At 34.3% G+C, this 24804-nt stretch overlaps 1 protein-coding gene across 1 annotated transcript; it reads right to left on the reverse strand.

The window, feature by feature from the left end:
- Window positions 1–1621: 1621 nt before the first annotated feature.
- Window positions 1622–23345, reverse strand: INTU (inturned planar cell polarity protein). Its single transcript, XM_081333220.1, has 16 exons — window positions 23130–23345; window positions 18874–19457; window positions 17635–17720; window positions 16267–16467; window positions 15231–15349; window positions 14519–14608; window positions 14136–14213; window positions 12996–13176; window positions 10634–10687; window positions 9074–9136; window positions 8427–8645; window positions 6759–7052; window positions 5809–5906; window positions 3253–3442; window positions 2881–3029; window positions 1622–2550 (listed from the first exon to the last, which is right to left on the reverse strand). The coding sequence occupies exons 1-16, from the start codon at window positions 23216–23218 to the stop codon at window positions 2439–2441; spliced, it is 2607 nt and encodes an 868-aa protein (XP_081189346.1). The 5' UTR covers window positions 23219–23345; the 3' UTR covers window positions 1622–2438.
- Window positions 23346–24804: the final 1459 nt, after the last annotated feature.

The following is a 24804-nucleotide window of genomic DNA, read 5'->3' on the forward strand; positions in this document are numbered from 1 at the left end:
CCCCGGCGGAATGATCGGAGGTCGGGGGCAGTCCTCAGCTCCACCGGCAGCTGGTTCCAGAGGGCAGGCGCTCCCACTGAGAAGGCCCTATCCCTGGGTGTCACCCGCCGGCAATCTCTCACCGGCGGCACCCTGAGCAGACCCTCCCTGTGGGAGCGCACTGGGCGAAGGGCGTTTGATGCCGGCAGCAGGTGTTCCCTCAAATAGCCCGGACCCAGGCCATGTAGGGCTTTATAGGTAATAACCAGCACCTTGAATTTCACCCGGAGGGCAACCGGAAGCCAATGCAGCTCGCGGAGTAGAGGTGTTACATGGGAGTATCGGGAGACCCCCATTACAACTCGCGCGGCCGCATTCTGCACCAGTTGAAGCCTCCGAGTGGTCTTCAAGGGCAGCCCCATGTAGAGAGCGTTACAGTAGTCCAGACGGGAGGTAACAAGCGCATGAGTAACTGTGCGTAGGGCGTCTCGGTCCAGATAGGGACGCAACTGGCGCACCAGGCGAACCTGTGCAAAAGCCCCCCTGGTCACGGCTCCTATGTGGTCTTCAAAATTGAGCCGTGAGTCCAGGAGGACGCCCAAGTTGCGAGCCCTATCAACGGGGGGGTAACACCTCACCCCCCCCCCCAAAAAAAAACAATGCGGGAATAAATTGCACCTCAGAGGTTAATGGTCCATAATATTTGATTTGCTGCCAAAATTAGGGTTTGCACTACCATTTCCTTCTTCTGGAATAGAGACCCTAAGCATATACACCTAGCATGACTGCACAGGATGAGCAAATTCTATTCGGAATAAATGGTCCAAAGGTAATGGGCTGAGCCACGTAAGGTTTACAGATTAAAAGTAATACTTTGAAGTAGACCTGGGAGGTTTTCACAACCAACGTAGCAACTATAGGTTATATTTGCAAAATGTCATCTAACAGCATCCACACCGTTGCTGTCTAAATGAACAGTTTCTGAATTATCTTCAAAGGCAGCCCAGGTAATGTGCATTGCAATTATTGTTTGGCAATAAATACACGAATCTTCCAAGGACCAAATTGGACAAGATGCTGTTCATTAAAAGTAGTAAAAGGAATGAATTTACATTTTGTCTTTTGTATTCTCAACTGATTGGTTGTTGCTGTTGGCATTGCAATAAAGTCTCTGATTTACATAAGAAGACATTAATTTTCCAAAAGAAATTCTACGCATGAAAACTTTCCTGAATTAGGACGGTAGCGAGGAAAACCAGAATCCAGATTTAAAAGTCCTTTAAAAAGCCTACATTGGCTGGTCTATACATCATACTGAACATATTGTATGTCCTTTGGCTTAGCCACTATAGCTGATTTATAGCTTCATGCCCTAACCCAAGCCACATGTTTGTTATATATAATGTTCATCTAATTTGGTCCTTACTTTCAAAAAGCTAGTGCTAACTATAGTTCTCTAACGTATGTTTATATGTTCAAGAAATTATTGCTATGAATATGTGACATCATAGTTCTTTACATTTTACTATAATATTTTTAAAAAGCATGTCGAACAATCGGGAATATAATGAATCCATAAAAAGATATATTTTAGTTAAAAATTAAATTAAAAAGAATTAAATTATATACAAGACTATATGAAGAATATTCCTTTATTGTAAAAAAGTCATATAACATTTTCTAAAACAAAATAGAAAGTTCCCCCATTTTCTTCAAAATAACAGGAAACACTGTTTTATTTTATAACAAATATTTTCTAAATATAACTTCTTTTTGTATCTCAAAGTACTATATTCATTTAATGTAAGGTAAACTATCTCCCCTAAGAATTTGCATATACATTTTCTGCAAGACTTAAGGAATCCATTTTGTTAAGGCCACCAGATCTGGACTAAGTGATCTGGACAATCACTAGATGACAGCAAAAACTAAGATTTTTTTCTTTATCTCTTATAAAACCATTGTGATCATTTGAAGTTTTGAATTCTAGTTTTGGTATCTACCTATTTTGATCTTAAACCCCATACTAAACTGAAATAAAACAGTTCCCTACCTTGGACATAATATGCAAGCATTACATTGTACTGTTTAAATGAAGTCCAAAAAGGTGCATACATAACAGAATTCTCTGACCTAACTGCCTAATGAATGAGATTGTTTGCAAGTTCGACAGGTGCATCTTCCAAGGATATAGCTTTAAGGAAAAAATGTGGGTGTGTATATATTTTGATCATTGATTCTATATGTAATATTTACATATAATGTATAATCAATACATAATACCATAACACCCAGTCTTCTGAAAGGAATGACTTTCATAAATAGTGTTACAAATGTTTAATTTTTTTCTATTAAATAACTGATTTTAGAGAATATTTTAAAGAGCACCCCAAACAAAACCACAATGTTAATACTTCTGTTTTGTGTGGTAGAAAATGAAAAATTGCAGATATGTTTATCTATACAGCTAAACCAAATGATAACTTAAAAGCCAATTCAACAGCAACCTCTGTGACTGAGTCATGAAAACAGACATAAAATTCCCGAGGCTTTGGATCTAGGAAGAGCCTCCTGCAGAAAAAACATAATTCAGTGTCAGCACAAGATTTAAAATATATTTGAAAAACAATATTTTTGCAAGAGTTTACTAAAGGATTAAAACAAAATTAGACACAATTCTGAAGGTCCAGTAGAGATTGTTGAAACCTTCAATATGTATATTTATTTATGAATTCAATCTTTGCTACATTTTTAGTATATTACAGATTCTACTAACAATTGTTGGATTAGGGAAGAACCTAAAAGACCATATAGGTTATTTTTATTAAACAAAAGTGTTCTGAGAATTTGGACACTAAGTGACAAGTATTTAGACTAAATTAAGAAAAAAGTATTACTTACCCTACCACCCAGTACATTACAGTGGAATCGGGTTTCTTTTGGTCAGTACAGCTCTCAGGAACACACTCAAACAATACACCATGTTCTTTCACTTGATTTAGATCCAAATTTGCTTTTTGGGATTTTGATCTTTCCCCAAATTTTTTATTCTACGGTAGAACAAGGGCAAAAAAATTAATATCTGAATTGGCAGTGTGAAGAAGTATAGGAAAAAATATTATATTGTATGTGATAATTCTGAAATATCTAGTGAAGGGGGACTTTTACAAGTAGAAATCTGTCTAAATAAATATATGTTTACCCAGCTGTATTTATTATGTTGTAACAAAAGAACTCCCCTCTGCCCCTTCACCAAAAGATAAGGACTTATACTTCTCTCAGCATAGTTTGTTGAAAAATGGAACGGATGGAAAGACAACAGCGATGGAAGTTCTTGATGAGTTGAGGATGGATAGTTCCACTGAGTTGTGCTACTTCAGCATGTGTTGGAGTAATAAAAATTCCATGCATTGTTTCTAAACAAATATAATGAAAGAGGGTATTTTCTGGACCTGAAGTCAACCTTCAAAAGCAAAAGAAGACAACTGGATAAATACCTCATAAACATTATCAGTAATAAATTATATAAAAAGAAAAAAATCAGGACTTTTGATTTTCTATATAATGTAATAGTAAACATATAATTCTGTATTTTAATAACATAATTAATAGTTAACACATTAAAATATATATAGAATTCTAATGATGTTCAGAAGGTCATCTAACATACCATACCCCAGCATTAGTATACTGCATTAAAAAACTGAGTAACTTATATATCACATATGCTTGAAAGTACTTTCTAGAAAGCACTTATTAGAAAATAACGTATTATGTTCTTTAGTAACTAATATAGGTAAGAAATTAATTAACCAGCCTTAATAATCATGAGAGCTAGTTTGGTGTGGTGGTTAAGGCATCAGACTAGGAACTATGACTTCTAGTCCCATTTAGGCACAAAGCCAGCTGGGTAACCTTCACTTTCTCTCAGCTTTAGGAAGGAGGAAATGGCAAAGCACTTCTGAACAGGAAAAAACAACAACACTAATATAGTTTATGTCCATATACTTGTCAGGTACAAGATACATATTTATTATACTGTTGTGAAACATGAGATTGACTAAATTTGAAAAGAATTCAAGTTATATTAGCAGCTATATAATGCTAGTAATACAAACCATATATGTTTATATTTATTTAATATGGGAATAGTAAATACTAGAATTTAATCCCATACAATAAGATAAATGTTGATAAGATTTTTTTTTACAAGTTTACCAAGCCCAATCAGCTTTGCAGTATGTGGTGGTAGTTCAAACCCAGTACTGGTACAATAAAGGTAATAAAGAATGAAAAATTTATTAGCTTCATGTGCAGCTTTACTTGTGCACGCAGCGAGTGGGTGAATGCATGTGGAACCTTCCTCTCTCCCCCCCTCCCACCACGTCCACAAAGCTGGAAAGGTTGGAGACCACTGCTGTAAGTGGAGGAAATAAAGAGACTAAAAATGAGTACAGAACTTATATACATTACTGATTCAGTTTCCTGAGACTTAGGGGGATAGGGCCTGCATTTCAGGATCACATCTTACTTCTGTTACATCTCTAAAGATCTCCTGTGTCAACAATTGACAAGGTACAATAAATTTAGTCCTTCCCCCCTAAATGCCAATCTCTACCACCCATACAAAGAGGACAGTGGTTTTAGAGTTATAAAACAGAGCTGCTACTAGCCAGCAAGACCTATCCCTAAGGATCACTATCTAGCTGCAGACTCCTCATTCTATTACAGTATAAATTTATATCTTGATTCAACACTGAAATACAGGCTGACACATGTAGGTGAAAATAATAGAAAAAGTCCTTTTGCAGCATCCATGTTCAACATGATTTGAGGATTTATTTGTGGAAATACACACAGTATCATGAAACACCTTAATAGGAAAACAAAGATGGACTGCCACCTACATAACGTTATTCATTCCCCTTTGTCAATTCAGCAATTAAACCTTTAAAAGACATGGTATCAACAATATTTAATTGGAAACCTAAACTTAAAGAATATGCAGCAATGGCAAAATCTGGCAATATGAAAGCCATTCTTATTTACATTTAGTTAAGCTTCTGTTAAATTTAAGCAAGAATGGTTTCCATATTTATTCTAAATTATGTAACACTGTTATTTTTCTTTTTTTCTTTAATATTTATAGCATCTATAACATTTATAAATAATGTATAGATAATAATTTACATTTATATATAATAATACAGGTAGTCCTGGATTTACGACCAGTTTGAGCCCAAAATTTCTGTCCTTAAGACAGTTGTTAGGTGAGTTTTGTCCCATTTTATGACCTTTCTTGCCAGTTACTAACTGAATCACTGCAGTTATAAAGTTGGTGATATGGTTGTTAAATGAGTCTGGCTTCCCCATTGACTTTGCTTGTCAAAAGATTGCAAAAGGATCAGGTGACTCCAACCATCATAAATATGAACGAGTTGCCAAGCACCTGAATTTTGATCATGGGGATGCTGAATGGTAGTAAGTGTGAGAAATGGTGATGTCACTTTTTTTAGTGCTGTTGTAACTTTGACCGGCCACTAAAATAATGGCTGTAAGTCGAGAAGTATATCATGAGAAAACTATATATTCTGCATAAGTTTGTTTTTTATTAACATTATACAGAATGTTAATTGTGTAACTTTAGTAATTATCCAAAGACAATACCTTTTTTGAAAAGACTTCATTAAAAAAAAGGATTTTTAAAAAATCAGCAATGAAATGTCATTTTTGATGTGTCCATCTGCACATTTTCTAAAAAAAAAATAAACCTAGTCAGAAAAGAGATTTTATAAATACTATAAATAAACTATAAATAAAAGCCCTTACTTCATAGCATTATATAATTCAGTTTCCTTATCTGAGACATTCTTTTTCAGGGTTCCAAAAGTAAATGGATTTTGAAGAACAGGCTTCTTTTTAGTGATCTGAGAAAGAAAAAAGAACAGCTTACAATAAGAGTAAGCAAGCCTCAGAATTTACAAATACCAAATGGTTGTGTTTTCAAAATATATTAAACAGATAAAATAACCTGTATGTTTTGTGAATAATGTTGAGTTCTTAAGTGTTAGTGGACATGTCATGCTAGCTAGGAAAACGGGCTGTTTTTATTGAAATACATTTTTATAACCTAACACTTGAACAAAGCGAGTTCACCCAAAGTCTTAAACTGTATGATTAATAAACTTTGCTGAGTGCATTCAAATTTTATTTAATTCTTAAGTCTAGAATAAAAAATGCTCATTCTTATGGGAGAAAAGATCACAACAGGAACTGACTTGAATATGGGAAGAAATGGCAACAAATAATTACCTAATTTTGCAATGATCATAGTCAGTTCATTCTAGACACAGAATGACATAGCTATATCAAAGCTTTTGATATAGCTGTGTATATATACTATTACTACTATCTCCTACAGATTAATTTTTGACAAGTCATATTTGCTCTAGTTGTACATATAGGTGGGGAATAAAACTTTAATGAAAGAGAAATACTGAAAAGATACATGAACAATTTTTTCTTCTATTTATTAAGTACTCCTGCAACTTCTTTTTTTATAAATACAGAAAGTAAGCTACATTACCCCTGGATATCATTAAATGTAGCAGTTCTGTAAACAGACCATTATTTAAATAATAAATAAATACACTAAGATTTTTTGATTATATATGGTATATGGATTAAATTCCATTTCTTCCTTCAGGAGTCTCGTGACCATTGAAAGGACACTATTTCTCAAGGGACTAAACCTAGGTGTCCTTAAGACCAAAACTCACTTTTTTGTTCGCCGGAGAAGGTACGATAGTTGACAAATGATGCAGTTTGCTGAGAACAGATAAATTGGAAAAGTTCTCCAATTTGTCATATGATGAAGGGAAGAACCAATCTACGCAACACACCAATGGAGCAGAAGCTGTTTCTAATCTCTCATCTATGCTAAGATCTATTCCATCCAGCTGAAGGATAATTGATTTGACCTGGTCAACATATATGTAATCTGGTCCAGGATTTCCAATAGCTTTGGAAGAACAACCTCCTGCTTCCAGTAAGGCACTCAGTATAAAATGCTTCTAAAAAAAACAGAAAAGAAACCTATTTCTGCCAGTGCATTTATTTTACATATGTATTAAAGATCCATTGTGCATAATAGGTTACATAAAATAAACAAACTGAAAAACTAAAAATCAGGCCTCAAGAAAACACTTAAGAAAATTTAAAAAATAAGTTTGAGGGTAAAAGAACTTTTTCGGATTAAGTATTCTGAAGATAAATGAAATGGTCTATAACACTTATAAATAAACTGTACTTCTGTACTTGAATATGAAATGCATTTGTGCTCATGGGATAGCTGATAACCCTTCCCTTGTCAACCTTACGCAGATATTTATTATACAAGTTTAGTGACCACAATAAGGACCAGCAACTTGGTTATTATGTGAAGCAGTCGCTAAATGACACCACAATTGTGCTTATTTTTTACTTCAACTTCCCTTTGCTTTACAGTCCTGCGAAGGTTATAAATGCAAGAGTTGGTCACAAAATTATTTTTTTATTGACAAAACTGTGAATAGTTGCTAAATGAGGCAGTTGCTAAACAAGGTCTACATAGATACTTAAAGCAGCATGAATAGACAAAAATTACTAATTTTAACTACCATTTTACAAAGTATTTGATGTGTATATCACAACATGTCCTGGTATGGGCAAAGAATCCCTCCTTGAAGTATTATAGGAGCTACATTTCTCCTATAACATCTTATATTAAAGGCTTTTTTCCAATTCTTGAATGTATATACATGAGGTCCTTGCTTAACAATTGTCCTTTTTAATGACCACCCAAAGTTATGACGGTGCTGAAAAAGTAACTTTACAACTGGCCCTTGTACTTATGACTACAGCAGCATCTCTGCAGGACCAATATTAGCACTCCACAACTGGCAGGCATTTATGAGCATCACAGCATCCCATTGTTACATGATCACCATTTGCACAGTTCGCAGTTGGCTTCCAAAAGAAGGGTCAATGGAGTAACTGGCAGTAAAATTGCAAGTTGTGGTTACAGGACCTCTCACTTAATGCCCATATCACTTAGTAATGGAGTTTTCAGTCCCAATTATGGTCATTAAATAAGATTACCTATAAATACAAAGCTACTTCACTTATAGACAAAGTGTTGACTGTGCATGTGCTCATGGAGGAGCCATCAGAGAAGCTATAGTGAGCCTTCTAGAGGACATAAATGCCTTAATGACTTGAGGAATGGTACTCTGCTTGCCTTCGAAATTCTCTACATCCCTTTAAAATGCTTTGCACAGCATTACACTTGAAAGCTTGGCACAGGATTACATAGATGGAAATTTACTATATTCTCACTACAAGCTGCATTGCATCAGTTAGGAATAGCAAAGACTACACAAAGCAATATACATGCTATAAAAACCTACCAAGCCAACAATGAGTAAGAAGTATCTTGCTGTGGGTTCTTGGAATCCCTCATATGAAGTTTGAGAACTCTGAAGATGATGTTGCGGAAATACTTCTCTCCATATTACTAACTGACCGATTCGTTGTTCTGCTGCTAGGGGCAAAAGGCAATAATGCCTGCTGTACAATGCAATATCAATAAGGTCCTCCTTCGGCAAGTGACTACTAATTAAATATCCCTAAAAAAAATACATTATTATACAGCCATGCACCATTTTTTAGAACCTCTTACGTTGTAAATATTATATTAGTTCATATATTTTTTAAAAATTACTACAGTCACAAAACTCAATCCAAACCAATTGAGTGATAAAAAAAATTAAATTAAGAATTGTCAATTTTTCTGATAATGTTGGTAACCATATTCAGATAAATTGAGTTGTACAATATTAAAAGCCATTCTTCCATAGCTCAGATATCTCAGAAAGGCAATAGGTTTGACAGTATATACATAGAAGACATACATCCAAACCCATCTTATGTCTTATTGTGATTTAAAAATCTTTTTTTCCTCGATTAACACCTTGTATATGGTTCAGTTAAAGTTGGTTTTGTTGTTTTAAAGTAATCATTTTACCAGAAAGCAATAAAGTTTGCAAAAGCTTACCTTGTAGAAGAGACATGAGCCTAAAAATGTATATTGTCGTCTCACATCATAGTAATCTTCAGACTATAAAAAGAAAGAAAATGAAGTAAAACTTTTGGATTTTAACTGATCCAATATATAGTTTTAGAATATTTTAAGAATAGAATATTTCTAATTTTGCCTTATTTACTTGACCAGCAGGATGTATAATTTGTTACAACAGAAGACACCAACTGAACAAATACAGTGAATATGCCTAGGACAGTTTTGTATGGTCATCTGGAAACTTGTATGCTTGTGAAACCTGAGGAAGTAGAATGGACTTCAGGATTGTGTGCTCAACCACCTGTTTATAAGAACCAGGTCCTATCTGTGGATCCATGCGGTGACATCTTCTTCTTTAAAGGAGGACGTTATTAGACAGCCTTGAAGTGTGGGCCTTTCTTAAGAAGCCATTGCTAGACCCAATGATTTTGGAAAATTTCTATTTGGTCTCCAACTTTCTCTGTTGGAGAAAACTGCAGAAAATCCTGGAGGAAATTCATTATCTGAACCACTTTCACTCAGATTTCAGACTGGGTTACCAAATGGAAACAGGAAATGATTGTGCTTGTGAATGACCTGGAGCAGAGCCATGATGAAAATAGTATGTCCATTTTTGTACTCATTGATTTGTCAGTGGCTTTCAATACTATTAATCAATATTAAGAGTACTATTTTGTGGTGGTTCATTCCTTGTGCCCAATTTCAACTGGTTTTAATAGGCAAAATCGTATCCTTAGCCCCTGATTTATAGGATGCAATGAGTCTTGATGCTCTCATCCCTTTTGTTCACTATTTACAAAAACTGGGGGATTAAAATGAATTTATTATGACTCTACAATTCAAAATTATACTTATGACTATTATATAGGCCTAACAGATGTTACTGTGTATGTTTGCAGTTAATAACAAGATCTGCAAGTAGATATTTTATACATAAATGACCCATATGTTGGAAATAAATATTGAAATGTTTTTTAAAAGTAATTCATCTACATTTCTTTAACCAAAACATGAATGATTGGTATTCCATATTTTAAGAACGTCAGCCTATTTGGATTATCTCATCTTTTCCTACATCTTTTCCTAATTCACCTTTTCATTTTTGTTCCTTTTCCTTTCCATGTCCAGTTCTTATTAAACATGCTGTAATTTGCCGTTTTCCTTACTTTTTATCTCTCTTATGGAAATTTTTTTAGGAAAAAATAGAAAATGATGGTAAGCAGAAATAGCAACTACCGGTATGTGGAATTTGGATTTAGGAAGAACTATTTTTTATGTGCCCCTCTCACCATTAATTCATCCTCTCCCTTTGAACTACATGACCAAAGCAAGAGTAAGGAAAAAGAGGAGCACAATGATATGAACAGTGCCTCCATTGTAGCACTGATGAGTTCCCAGTGAGCAATCCCAATTCTGGCTCCTACATGAATAACTGGCATACTACTGAAATTAGCAATTTTAAAGTACTTTCCTTACTAAATAGATGAAGAACTGTCATGAATGCACAAAACGCCCAGTTAAAAATAAAATCTTTACCAATTCTGCAAATTCTGCTGCCTCCAGGTCACTCAGAGCTGCATCAATTTCTACCTAAAATAGATAAGCAGAAAACATTCATATACGTTCATATATGTTTGTGTACTTTGTCTTCCCCTCCTCCCTATCTTTTAACAGTATGTATTACTGTTGTTATTTATTGCTTTCTTATTTTAATGTGTACTAGTTTTAATGTTTATAAGCTACCCAGAATCATCTGTGGACAAGATGGGGGGCACATAAATTAAACAAAGAAACAAGTAAGCAAGCATGACTTTTGTTTCCGGACTTGAAAAAGCTTCTTAATGCTGAACAATATCTCATTATACACAACTGCATGTGTTAGTACAGAATAATTAACAAAGTACCGGTAAGTATCAGAAAAGTGTTGGAAACTGCTGTAAGCTGGATCGAAAGAAAAATTTACAATAATTATGCATTGCTTGTTTTACAGATAAAGCAAAAAAAATCATACTTTTTAAGCCTCCAATGCATTGCTTAATGTTAAGACATTGACTCTCATGCTAATGAATTACAAGGCACAAAGTTGCCTTGAAATGTGGCATAATACCTAAACGAGTTATTAGAAAAATCTTTTTCACTAAATCTTTACCCTTTGTCTCAATGGAATGTTTTTCACAAATTCTCACAAAGTATCTTAATTCTGCCTAAGAAATCATTTTTATTTATATAACCTAGTAATTATCTCCCAAATGTAAAAATATTGTCCATTTTAAAATTTGTCAGAAAGCAAAGACACTGTACAATAGTCTGAAAAACAGTTTTTAACCAAAGTTGCCAGAATTGTTAGCTACACAGCTAGTGCTTATATCATTTATTTCCTCTGTTCTTTTATGTCTGCTACTGAAAACAAATGACATTTCCCTATTTTGGGAAGTCACTTTTTCTTACTTCTTATTATAGATATATCATAACCTGCCACTTTTCTGACATGGTCTGTTGTTTCTTGAAAACCAAAAAAACCCCCAAATATTGAAACGTCATACCACAACAGATTCTGTCAGAAATGTATGAGGCCAAGAAAAGCTTTAAGTAACATTTTAAAATTGTCCCAGTCTTGAATAGCTAAAACATCATCTGCTTCAAGAATGGGACTTATATGCTGATTCCAGTTTGTCAGTAATTTCTATGTAAATACATTATGCATACATAGGGAGAGAAAGAGAGAGAGCAATGCAATAATATAGGTTTTAAAACATAAACTTTTGAAAAATATTATACAGATCACGTATTATTCTGTGAAAAAGCATCCTGAGTCTGAGTTTTTACTTATTTTGCCCCTGAATGTTAACATAGTTTCATGTGGATTCTATATAAAGAATCCAAGTAAACAAACAGCTGTTTCATTCCTTTCATAAACAAAGAACTGCAACATGGGATAAGCTAGCATGAAAACCTAATTGCACCTTTAAGTCTATAATAGATTAACTATTTTAGCTGCAGTAACTACAACCAAATCACCTCTAATTAGTGAAAAAAATTCTCACATCATTATATGAATATTCTGATATCTTCTTTCAATTGCTTCAACTCAGTAATATGTGAGGGCTTACTTGCATCAACTTATTCTTTCAGATCCTACAGCAACATTCCCACTTTGTTCAGGTCTGTGCTTGACTATTCCAAAACTTGTGTTTTGTTCTTGTTCATTCATTCTTTTGTATACTTTCTTGAATGCATGGGCACATAGTCATGCAACAAACCACACTGGCAGTTCAGGTTCAACTGACAAAGGTTCTGTACATTTTTTTGATAAAAGGCAGATTGATAATTTCTTCAAAGATCAGAAATCATTTAGATCCTGAGAAAGCAAAGCATCTCCAAACAATGACACTATGAGTTTCATGCTTGACAGCTGTTATGAAGATCTTATTATGGAATGCGTGCTTGCAAGACACACTAATACTTATGTAGTCCAACATTTTTAGTTTTGATTTGTCTGTCCATACATCATTCCTCCAGAGGTTTGGATGTGGGTGCTATTTGTTAAGCTTAAAAGTAACATTAATATTTTTCTTAATGAGCAGTGGCTTCTGCCTTGTAACTATCTGATGAATTTCTACTAGGCATAGCATGCGCTCTGCACTTTACCAACTAAATATTCAGAAATACAAATTGTGGGTACATGCTCTTTGGAGCTACAATTCAGGAGATGTGATCTAGTATATTACGACTATTTGAATTTACTATGGTAATTCATATATATGTTAGCTAGGCAACCTAAGAGGTGAAACAATACTGAGTCAGAATATTTTGGCACACGAATGAAAATGTGTATGTGTATCTTGGTAACTTCAATTAGACTAATGTCCAATTTTTAAAAATCTGCAATCAAACTTACTTTAATATTTGGGGGCAGCAGCAGCCATCGTACTCCTGGAAAGTTGTATAAAAGTAATGAGCTGTTATCATAGTGGTAAGAACCAGGGTTGGCACTGGAGTTGGTATGCTGAAGAACTTGCTGGAAAAACAGGCTGAAGAAGTAATCCAATCGAGAAGTATTTCCTGCCTGACAAAAAGCACTGAACAAGCAAACAAAAAGTTTGGAAAAATGAGAAATATGCTAGCTCTTGCTATAATCTGTCTACCTAGCATAAGATATTTTATGACATGATATAGGAAGATTTGAGAAATCAGAAAATGAAAAAACAAAGAAGGAGAGAGGTACTGGATAGGGCAGTATGAAAAAGAAAGGAAGGAAAATTCAGTTGTAGACATTTTTAAAATCAATACTAGTTATTTTAAATTTAATCATTCTCCTACGTGGAATGCTCTGATTATTGTTGTTCTGGTAAAGGTACAATCTTTATAAGCTAAATATATCCATGTTCTTTTATGAGACAATATTACTTAATATGAAAGAATATATACATGACTTTCAAGATGCTTTCACTTTTACATTGTTTAAACTTTGTTTAGTGGCTATGGCATAAAGGATAAAAATTCATGTACTAGATGATGTTGGGGTTAGAAAAAGCTTCTTGTTGAGAAAAATATTCCATACACAGGTCAAAATGTGCAAGAGCAGATCTCTTTCAGATTCTAAATGGAGCTTCTGAAACAGTTTGAGATTCCAATAGGAAACTGATCTTTAAAGAATGTAAGGGGAAAAAAATTAACAAATAAAATGACTGTGAGCAACTTGCTTTATTATGAAACACTGAGAAAGTATAATGAAATATTTAACTTGGTTTATTCAGAAATTCATCTTTATGATGCTATTTAAAACAGAAGTATATCTAGCAAATAAAGCTACACTTTATCACCTTAGAGTTTAAATAATTTGAATTTGATTTTTCAGTTTCCCATTTTGCAGAGCAAATCACATGTGACACTGACAGAATTTTCAAGCACAATTCAAATATGACTAGATCTGTCCATTAAAATAAAATCCTACAAGTACATTTTAAACAATGTAAGTATGCAACTGAATCTAAAGTGCATAGGCTTAGTTACCATGGTCCAGAATTGGAATGCTTACCTATCCAAGGAACTGTACATGAATGTCAATGTTCTCACAACATCTGTAATCATGTTCCTTAGCTGAGACAGAGGTACACTAGAAAACCAGAATAATCCTTTAGATAATTTTTCTAACAGAATAAATACATATAAAGGAGAAGCATAAAAAAGGAATAGCACACAAACCAGTCATTAAAAGCAAATAAAAGGACATGAGCTAATTTTGGGTGTTCTATTTTTAAAATATTGTTATCTATTAATAATTTTGTTACATGCCATAAAAGACCAGTTATATTTTATAACAATCATCTTAGGATAGTCTTTTGATTTTATTAAATATTTATGAATAATTTTAGGGACCAAATTTATGTAGCAAAAAAGGAGAAAAATATAGAAATGTACCTTTCAGCTGGAAGGCCAATTATGAGCAGCTTGTCAGCCTTCTTCCAATAAGCCACATGGATCAATTTCCCACATAAAAACATAGATGAACTATAAAAAGTCAACAAAATAATCAAGAAAATGTGGTCATGCAAATATATCATTACAAAATTGTGTTGGCACCATGCATAAAAACTCAGTTTCTTTCCTATTTTAATTTTTAAGCAATACAGTTAATTGCTAAAATTCTCCCATCAGGTTTTTTTTATTATTCTCCTATGTGTATATTATCTTAATAGGCAGCTTGGACTATACAAATGACATAACAGATGCCAAGCCAGTACTACTCTATGATTTGTCATATAATTCAGTGTTGACAACTTTTGATAGCCAGGGTCATATTTAGAATTTTAGGAGGATTGGACCAAGTACAATTTATTTATTTTACAATACTTAGCTTACAATACTTAACCAGCTCTTATGATCCTAAATTGTTAAAATACAAAAAACAACAAAAATAAATAACAATAACTTGACAGCCTATTAATAATGTTCAACAACATTCAACTTGATTTGATGGTCTTTTATAAAATGATATGTCTATTTTAGGGTATATTAGAGAGATAAGGGACAGCAAATTTAAAATAAAGATATAAACTTATTAAATTCTAAAGAAAAAGATCAGAAATCTGATGATGGTGGTACAAAAATGATAAATAAGAACAATACTTGCCTAATTATTTGTGTTCCAGTTAAGTTTTCCAGTATGTCACATAGCGTAAGAAATATTCCTCTTACACTTTTTATTTTTTTAGATGCTTCTGACATGGGATATTGGTAAAGAATTTCTTGCTGTCAAAGAAATGTCAGTTTGTGTATCAATTAAGAAAATTACAGGAAAATCTGTATCCATAATTAAAATTGATTTTTCCTGATTTTGTCTAAAAATCTTCACCAGAGAAATCTATTTGGCATGTATTGTAAAAACCCAAATTCAAGAATAAAGGCTGCATTCCTTGGGAAATTTGTGAAAACAATTTGCTAGTACATTTCATTACTGCTGATTTTATAAATATATATTATATGATTTGCTTCCTTTTTTAAATTTTATAATACAGTCACTTGCAATTAAAAAGTTTTTAATGCAAGCCGTGTTAAAAAGTAACTGTTTTGTGAAAATCAAGAGACTATACATTATCTTACTGAATTCAAGTTCTACTATGAAACCCCACTTTAGTGGACTAGACAGGTGTCTGCTATCCCCCAAACTCCCCAAGTGACATTACAAAATTATGTAAATCAATATTTATGATGTCACTCTCCTCATCGGTGAAATGATATTATACACTTTGTTCAGTTACACATGAAGTCTGTTGCATCAAAATTCAGAAAGCTGAGATTATAATACTGACATTTCAAGATATAGAATTCCTCCCAAACCGCCTAAATATAGTCAAGAATTTTAATCCAATTTAAAACCCACTTTGCAATTTTTCTCTTTTAAATTATAGATCCTCAAGCTATTTATAGGTTTCTCGTGGCTACTTAGAGATTCTAGGCTGATCCTTTTTTAAATTCCATCCCCAGGTTCTGCCACTCTTTTTTCTTAAAATTATATATGATTCTTGCTCTTTTCCCAATTTCCACAGTTTCTTGATAAAGATATTTATTTCCACTGCCTTTTTGTTTTATTTCTGTTTGTCTTATTATTGGTCACCTTTCTTGTTGAAAGGCAGGATATATGCACTATTTTAGAAATATATTCTTACCTCATCAGATGAATCAGATTCCAAGTTAAGTGAGAGATACATTATAATATGCGGTATACTTTGTAGAGAGAATTGCAGATCATTATTATGGTCTCTCCACAGCAGTTTCACCAAGTTGCTTTCAGAGGATTCTGTCTGTTTACTCCTTGACTGAGATGTGCCTGTTGGTTCAAATGCTGCTATTTCAAATGTAAATTTCACCTGTTAAAAGAATTAATAATATTTTCACTGGGAATAATTTGGATCTTTAGAAATGTTTTCTAGACAGGTAGTAGATTTAAATATACAGAACAGCTAGGATCAGTAACCCATGGTTTTCATAAATATAATGAAGTAATTAATCCAAATTATTCACTATTAACTACAAAAGTAAAACCTGTGATAGCAAAGACTTGAAGCACACACAATTGTATAATTTAAATGTAATCTGCTTTCAGATTTTTTTAAAATAGAGTATAGACATGTTTTAAACAAGTTAAATTGGAATCACCAAGTGATATTCAGTATTATGAATTGCTGAATGATGTCTTTTTTCCTTTCTTGTCTCACTGTGATAAACATCACTTAATGTAATTATTATTCATTCATTAACTTTATGATTTGATTTTCTTCAAATAAAAGTTGACCTTCAGCACCTATGCACCACCCATTCCTATTATTCATCTGTGCATTTTTCACATTTGTCCCTATATTGTTATGATTACTTTTCAAATCTTCATGACTATTAAGCTTTTTAAGACTCTACATCACTAATTCAGAGAATACAGTGCCATATTTTCAAGATATAGAAGAGTTCCTCCCAAATCCTCTAAATGTAGTTGTTGTAAATGATGTTTACAGCTGCATTTGATTATGGAACTGTCAAATGGTAAAAAAGGCATTTCTCCACTTTAGGAGAGTGAAATAAAGGAAATAACAAAGATCATACCTTAACCGCTGAGGCAACAATATGTCTGTCCAATCTTTCAGCTTAGTGCTAAAAATTTTAATGCCTCTCCCTGACCCTATTCCTGTCTTATTAAATTTTAATCTAGGTAGGTAGACAGGACCAGCTGGAACAGAATACAATCGTTGTTCTAAACATACATACCTTGAAAAAATACATATGAAATATATATTTTATTTTCAAGATCATCCAAATTTTATCCTTTTTAGTTAAAGGAATATGACTAGAAAAGAGCGTGAGAGAATCACGATAGTTAGCAACTAAAATATGTGTTCTCTTCTGCAAATCAGTGCCTTGGCAACAACTTACTTTTGTCAAGGATTACAAAGAAAGTTGTGTTTCATGTATGATTCATATAGAAAACTAGTATAAAAAACTTCATGTTTGCATGTTTGTCTAAATTAAAATCAACTGAAGTATACCTGCATAGGACCAGGAATACAAGACAAAATCCTTTCTATATTTTCAGAGTTTACATCAACATCATTTACAGCAACAAGGACATCTCCTGAAAGCAAAAGAAAAAGCAACATTAAGGAAGCAGACAAAATAAAATTCCAAACAATGAGTAGGATGTTTCTAAATAACATTTAGGCTGATTTATACACATGCATTGAAGATTAATATTTATTTCATTCAAGACATATACAGTATGTAATTATCTGCTTTCTTTGCTTCCGTTTTCAGCAATGTATTTGCTCTAACAGGATATGAGTAACCATCAATTCCAAATACTTTAGGTCTAATAAGGGGTTTCCTCTTTTAGCCACAAAATCTTCTAATTTTCTCCTCACGACAACTGCCAGTGTTTTTTGTGTGTGTGTGTGTAGGCTGGGAATCATTTGTCAATTTTGAGTCAAAAGGACCTTACTAGAGTAGAAGTAAAAACAGATCGGCCTATAAAATAGCAACTGCTGTATTAGAGTAAGATAGCATGCTTTCCAAAGTGCTAATCTGGATTTAAATAAAATTGGTTATTAAAAAATCTGCGTTACTCAATTTTTCCTTTTACTTAGGTCTTTATGAACATTCTATAAAAGTAGAATTCATTGTCAATAATGTATGTTTATTTTACATCTCAGGGGCTTAAGGATTTAATTCTAGCTAGCAATCAAGAGTTAGCCTGTTTGCCAAGATACCATATCCTTACAAAATAACATACTGTATCCTATTCAAAATATTTTCAGCTATATATGGTCTTCCATTTTTGTCAAAGAAAACAAAAAGGATTTTTCCTTTCTTCCTGCTATCCTACGTATCATACCTATATCTAGGTAGGTAAAAGGTGCGGTGGTTAGCAATAGATCCTCCTGCTCCTAATATCTATTGCAATTCCATTGGTTGCTTTTGTGTATACTATAAACAGAGTTAACAAGAAACTTCTGATCAGGGAAAAATATTATTAAGGCCCAGAAAGAACATCTATCAGGTATACTTCTTGTTGAAATTTTAAAAAAAATGTTCAAGATATAATTTGACTTCCTAGTATGTTCTTGCTGTATTATGTATAACATGTGAAATGTTTTATTGTTCAAATAAGACTAATATCTCTCAATCCATGACATATTCCTTAATTAGAAGACCAATACCAAATTTGAAATAAGCCCTTCCATCTTCCACAATAGTGGTTTTGTCAGAAGTGTGTAAAATATTAAAGTTACCAATTAAGATTTGTCCAGATTTTATTGCTGAGCTTCCTGGGATCAAACCATGTACTATAATTTTTTTCCCATTAGTACTTCTAGATTCAGTAACATGACTATATTTTTCAGCTGCTGTCCATGGTGATTGGTGGACAATTCCTATTAAAGATTCTAGAAGTTCAGGTTGGTTCCCTGTTGTAGCATTTGTGGCTTTCTGTGGGTTTACATAAATGTAGATGTCTTTGTACAGCTGTTGCTCAACATCTGCCATCTTATGACAAGAATGGTGTTTCAGTATGGATGCTGGGCCATAATTATGGACACAGTTTTCACTCCTTGCTTTCTTCTTTTCAGAATGCCTCAGAAGACCTTTATTCTTTAATAAAGTAGTAAATTGTTGCAATCTATGTTCACTCTTCCTGTCTTTTATAGCTTTCTCATGAAAAATCTCAGCTTCATTTTCATTAAATCTCACATGGTTCATCATAGATCTAGCAAGAGAACTGTTGTGAACGATGGTTTCCTCTTCATCCTCAGTTAGTTCTAGGTAGAATAATTCTCCATTTTTCTGTACACTATCCAACCACTCAGGTTCAATGTCACTATGAACAAGATGACAAAAGTATATTTAATTCATAATTAACATAAAAACCGTAATAAAGTGCAGAAGAAGACCAAGAAACTATCACTCAAAAGATTTACTACTTGGATGCTTCAAAAGCATTGGACACTGAAACTGACACTTTTGGCACAACATACAAACAGATAAGGTTAGTTATGATAGCAATGGTTTTGAATATTGATCATGATTTTTAAAATATAAAATGTGCATGTGTGGAGGTTGGCGGATTCTAATCTGAGGGGTCCTTGGTGGTCTCTGAGTTTGTTTTTTTTTGCAGATGTTTCATTACCCAAACAAGGTAACATCAATGAGTAGCACTGATGATGTTACCTAGTTTGGGTATTGAATTTCTGGAAGAAAACAACGAAGCTCAGAGAGCACCAAAGACCTCTCATTTCAACCCTGAACTACATATATTCTCTTTTATTGGGTTCTAATTTATTCTGCTGCATTGGGCATTATAATAACCTATGTCATTCATTTTAGTAAAATTCACCATAACAAACCCCTTTTGCAAATTAGGAATTCAACATTATTACCTATCTGCATACTGCCCAATATAATCAGGAATTAGCAGTTTGTCTAAATGCCAGCAGATTGGTTCTGATCTAATCTTGCATAGAATGCTGTTCAAAGGAGGAAGAAGCAATAGAAAAGGCTTACTTTTGTGTTCTAATGGAAACAAAGTTTCAATTAAGTTAAACAACACTTAAAAGGATGTCTTCCCCACTAATCATATTGGATGGGTGAAGGTGATCCTATTTATATTCAGGTCCCAAACCATATCAGGCTTTTAAGGTGACTACCAGCACTTTCAATTGTACTGCAATCTGTCATCTACCAACAAATGGGTTTCTGAATTTTGGACTAAAAGCAGCTTCCAAATAGATTTCAAGGGCAGTATCATTACAGTAAATTTTATGAGAGGTAACGAGGAACATGTCACAGTGCCAGGATTTCCTTCTCCAGAAAATGATGCAACTGACATGCCAGCCAAATCTGGACAAAGACCACTCCAGGAATAGCCTGTCGTTTCAGTATTATCCAAAAGTCTAGGACAACTCTCAAGTATACACCTGCTTTTTCAGAGAAAGAGCTATTGCTTCCAAAGTTACCATTAGGTTATAAACAAACTGAAGATAGCATTCCCTGTAATCCAATAGTGAATTCAATTTTAAATATTCCATATATTATATGGAAAACATTGTTAAATCTTTGCAGATTGCTAATAATTGTATGAGAGAGATGCAGCACTCTTTTTGCTGCATCAGATCAGAGATTGCAAATTGTGTGATGTGTGAACAGAGCTTGTGTTTGTTTAAAACTGGACTACACTGGTATCTGAAGGTATAGGGGGTTATTGCTGCATACTTCTATTCGGATGAAATGTTTCTACTTTATGCATTTAGCCGCCCAGATATGCTTGACAGTTGGATGGACGGCATGTAAATTTAATAAATAAATAAAATGCATTCCTTGCCACCTATCAGCAAAATTTCAAGATGGACAATTGATAAAAGGAGACAAAACTGGTGCTCTGAGCATGTAGATTTTTTATTTAGTATTTAATTATTGGTTTGGGATTAAAAGTGAGTATTTCCTAGCTAACAAGTCAGGACACTTCCCCATTCATTCAGAATATAAATGGGGCAAATTCTCACTCACCCTTTCAGATACAATAAGCTAGAGAGAATGACGGTCTTCCAAACAGAGACGCAAAAACTGACTTCATTATCCTATGCTGACATGCCAAGCTGTTCCTTGTGAAGAAAAGGGCCAGGGAATAGAAAAAAACCTAAGAGATAATCAGTAAAGTTCCTAGATGGAGGCAAATGAAAAGCATTCCATTCGGGAAATTACAATTCCACACTTTGCGCGAACTCTGTTTCCAAACGCAACAAAGAACAGAGCGCATTTGGAAAGTTGTCATCTCAAATCATTAATTTCTAATTCAACTCCCTGTCCCGGGAATCAGCACATGCGCAGACAGAAGGTCTTAAAGGGTCGCAAAAGCTGGAAAGAAGCTTTCTCCTTACTCGGAACTGCTGGACAATGACGGAGAGCAGGAACCGCCACCCTGAGTCGAGTCACCGCCCTTAGACTCGTCATAATCCTCAGCCGACGGTTCTCGGGGAATCTCAAAAGGCCGGCGGGGCAGCGCCGTTTTCTCCATAACAAGGACAACTCAATTTTCCCCCAGATCCCTACAACTCTCTGCCGCCATGACACTGAAATCCAAAAAAAGCAGGACGTCACCCTCTGCCGCGTCTTGATTGGCAAAGGCTGGGGGAACCATGGCGACCAAAGACGCGCTGAGAGAACTGAGAGGATATGCTCCGCCCCCTCTCCAAAAACTCTCCCGGAAACTCCTAAATCAGATAGGATTTAAACACTAGCAGCTTTTAGCTTCCCTTCTTCGCTTGGCATTTTGCCTAGATTTTTAATCACCTTGCTGGAATTATATTGCATTCTTGGAATCTCAAAAGCCTGCATACTGGTTTGTAAACATTCAGCCTGATAAAAGAACTGCCTTCAAAAGGCAACTCTGCCCTTATGGTGACCATGGCATCATTTGTCTTTGAGAGCAAAGATTATTTTAATTCTTTCTTCAAAAGCCACCCTACCCTTGATACCCCCCTTAAGAATTGCTGTTCAAGAATACGCATGTTAACTCAGAAGTAATCCCAAGGAATTCATTTATTTATAAGGGATTTCCAATGGTCAAGTAAAATTGAAGACTACATTTTTCTGGCTTAAATCAGTGTCTCAATTAATTAACTTCTCTGCTTTTTGCGGGTGGTCGTGGTGGTTTATTTTCAAATTAGTCTTGAACTTTAAATGCCTTGCTGGCCTCCATTCTATGTTCATTGCACAAGTCCCTTTGGATTTAAAAAAAACATTCTATACATTAAATCATATTTTATCTGGAACTATTCCTTATTAGCTATTCCCAGAAACACAAAGTAACCATTCCCTGACACAGAAAGAGTTAGGAGCTGTGTTTTTTTCCTCCCTCTAGTTTTGTTTTGCATTGTTATTTAAGGCTTCATACTTTTAACCTTATTTATGTAGTTCAGCTCAGAGATATTTTGATTAGAGCAGCATATTAGCCTTGCAAATCAATCAATCTCCAATTAATATTCAAAGTATACATTTAGAAAGCTTTCCAAAGTGCTCACTGGTATAAATTGTGTCACACAGATGCATGAATATTACAAGAGTTTATCTTACAATGTGCTGTATCAGGACAAAAATTAACATTCCAAAACCTGTCCACTAAACAATATTATGTGATACTTAGATAATAAGCATTACCTTTTTCACCATCTGAAAGGCAAACAATTCTCCTGTGGAAGAAACCTTTTATGTGGGAAGTTTAGTTGACAGTTTTATCACATCAATTTTGTGTGGAACTAAAAAAGAAAGAGGCCTTCTGGAACTAGTGTAATATGATGTGTAATGTAAATAAACTCCGTTGCAAATTGGAAAGACAAAATCTCCCCAAAGCGGCATTGAAAGACTCCCATCGTTTACTCAGGGTGTTGTCCTCTTACATCTGAGACCAAGTAATGCAGATTAGCAAAGTAGAAATCTGAAGCACAGCTTTTTTTTCCACTGTCAATCTCCTCCTTTCACGAACTTTCACCTTTACCTGTGAAGCAGGATGCTCTGAACCGAGTCTAGGTCTTCTAAATTCTGCGTTACCGGCCTGGGGATTCTCTGCTTCGTAGCGCGGAACATGGTGCTGAAGAAGCAAGCGCCTCTTCATTACCTGCCCCCCAAACGGCGTCCGCAATATTCATCGAGTTCCATGTAGGACGTTGCAGATCATTCCCCTAGGAAAATAATAACAGCTAAGGGAAGGAGCAATGTGGAAGTCGAAAGCTATAAAGCTTAAGAACCCCTGCCGGGAGAGTTGGAGAAAAACTACGCTCCTGTGTATGGCGCCTCCGGTGAGCTCCTCCTCCTTTAAAAAAAATCTCCATTTAGCACTTTTTGTCGAGGGTGTCAGACTCTTTGTATGCACGAAAGAAGCTTAAGCTTCCTCGCTCACACAGAAATTCTTCTGCAGATAAACAACAACAACAACAACAACATTGCTCTAGCTCAGTGTTTCTGAACCTTGGCAACTTTAAGACGAGTGGACTTCAACTCCCAGAATACCCCAGCTGGGGAATTTTGGAATCGAAATCCACCCGTTTTAAAATTGACAAGATTCAGAAATACAGCCTCTAAAAAAAAACAGGTGGAGCCTTTCAGCCCTGTCCTTCTTATATTATTCTCCTGAGTCTTAAAGACTTCCCAAATTTTTGTTAACTTAGTATGTAGTGCTTTAGGGATTAGGGTAAAAAGATGCAATGTAGTTTAACCAAGTGTCAGGGCCATCCCAGGGACACTCAGTTATAAATAAATATATCAGAACCTACAGAAATCATTTCTTTCATTTCATTCACATGGCATCGTTTAATATTATATACAAATACTGAAACTTAACTGATTTTAGCGTGATACAAAGATATGTTTTATACAGTTTCATATATTACTATATACACAGGAATAGATATAAACATGATAGGAATCTTTGACTAATCTCATTTCACCTGTATATGTTCTCTACTGATTAATTTGCACTTACACAATTTATTTATTAGATTGATACTCTACCTTTATTTATTAGATACATTTATTAGATACTCTACCTTTCATTCAAAAACTATAGGTATTTACATCTCTCTTTCACTTTATTACTTAGCAATAAACTTGTGAGAGGGAGCAAGGACTACTATTCTCCCCACTGCTTCTGAAATTCTTGAAGGCTTCTAGTTAGCCATTATATGCCAGATTAAATTTTTTAAAAATCTAATTCAATGTCTTTCTTTCCTTTTCCTCTTAAAAATAAGGCCCTTATTCAAGTAATGCATTCAGATTTAGTAATGTATATGTGAACATTGTGAAGGTGCCTCTCTAATATGCAAATCATATTGATGATGCAATGAAGATTTGATTCAAGGAATACTGTATTCCAGGGGTCTCAAACTGCCAGCCCATGGGCTGGATATGTCACGCCCAAACCACACCCAACCCATTGCCGGCAATGGGAAAAAAGTTGCAATACATCGTGACATGTCACATGACATTGCGAGTTTGACACCCATGCTGTATTCCCGGAATGCAGTAAAGTGGCTTCAAAGTCTTCATTATGGAAAATACTAGCTCATGTGGAAGTTTTTGAGATCTTCTCCATGTTTGATCAAAGTGCTTTCTTTTCTTCTTATTTTTAAGAACTAGAAAAAAGACATATGAACCAAGAACAATACATATAAACC

This window comes from Vipera berus (assembly GCF_964194415.1).
Source record: "Vipera berus genome assembly, chromosome: 7".
Taxonomy (NCBI): Eukaryota; Metazoa; Chordata; class Lepidosauria; order Squamata; family Viperidae; genus Vipera; species Vipera berus.

Excerpts from the sequence above, each read along its gene's own strand:
- INTU (XM_081333220.1), bottom strand. The coding sequence starts at position 23,218 with ATGTTCCGCGCTACGAAGCAGAGAATCCCCAGGCCGGTAACGCAGAAT. Across the intron at positions 8,646-9,073 it reads GCTCATGTCTCTTCTACAAG|GGATATTTAATTAGTAGTCA; the intron begins GTAAGCTTTTGC and ends TATTTTTTTTAG. Across the intron at positions 5,907-6,758 it reads CTTCTCCGGCGAACAAAAAA|ATCACTAAAAAGAAGCCTGT; the intron begins GTGAGTTTTGGT and ends TTTCTTTCTCAG.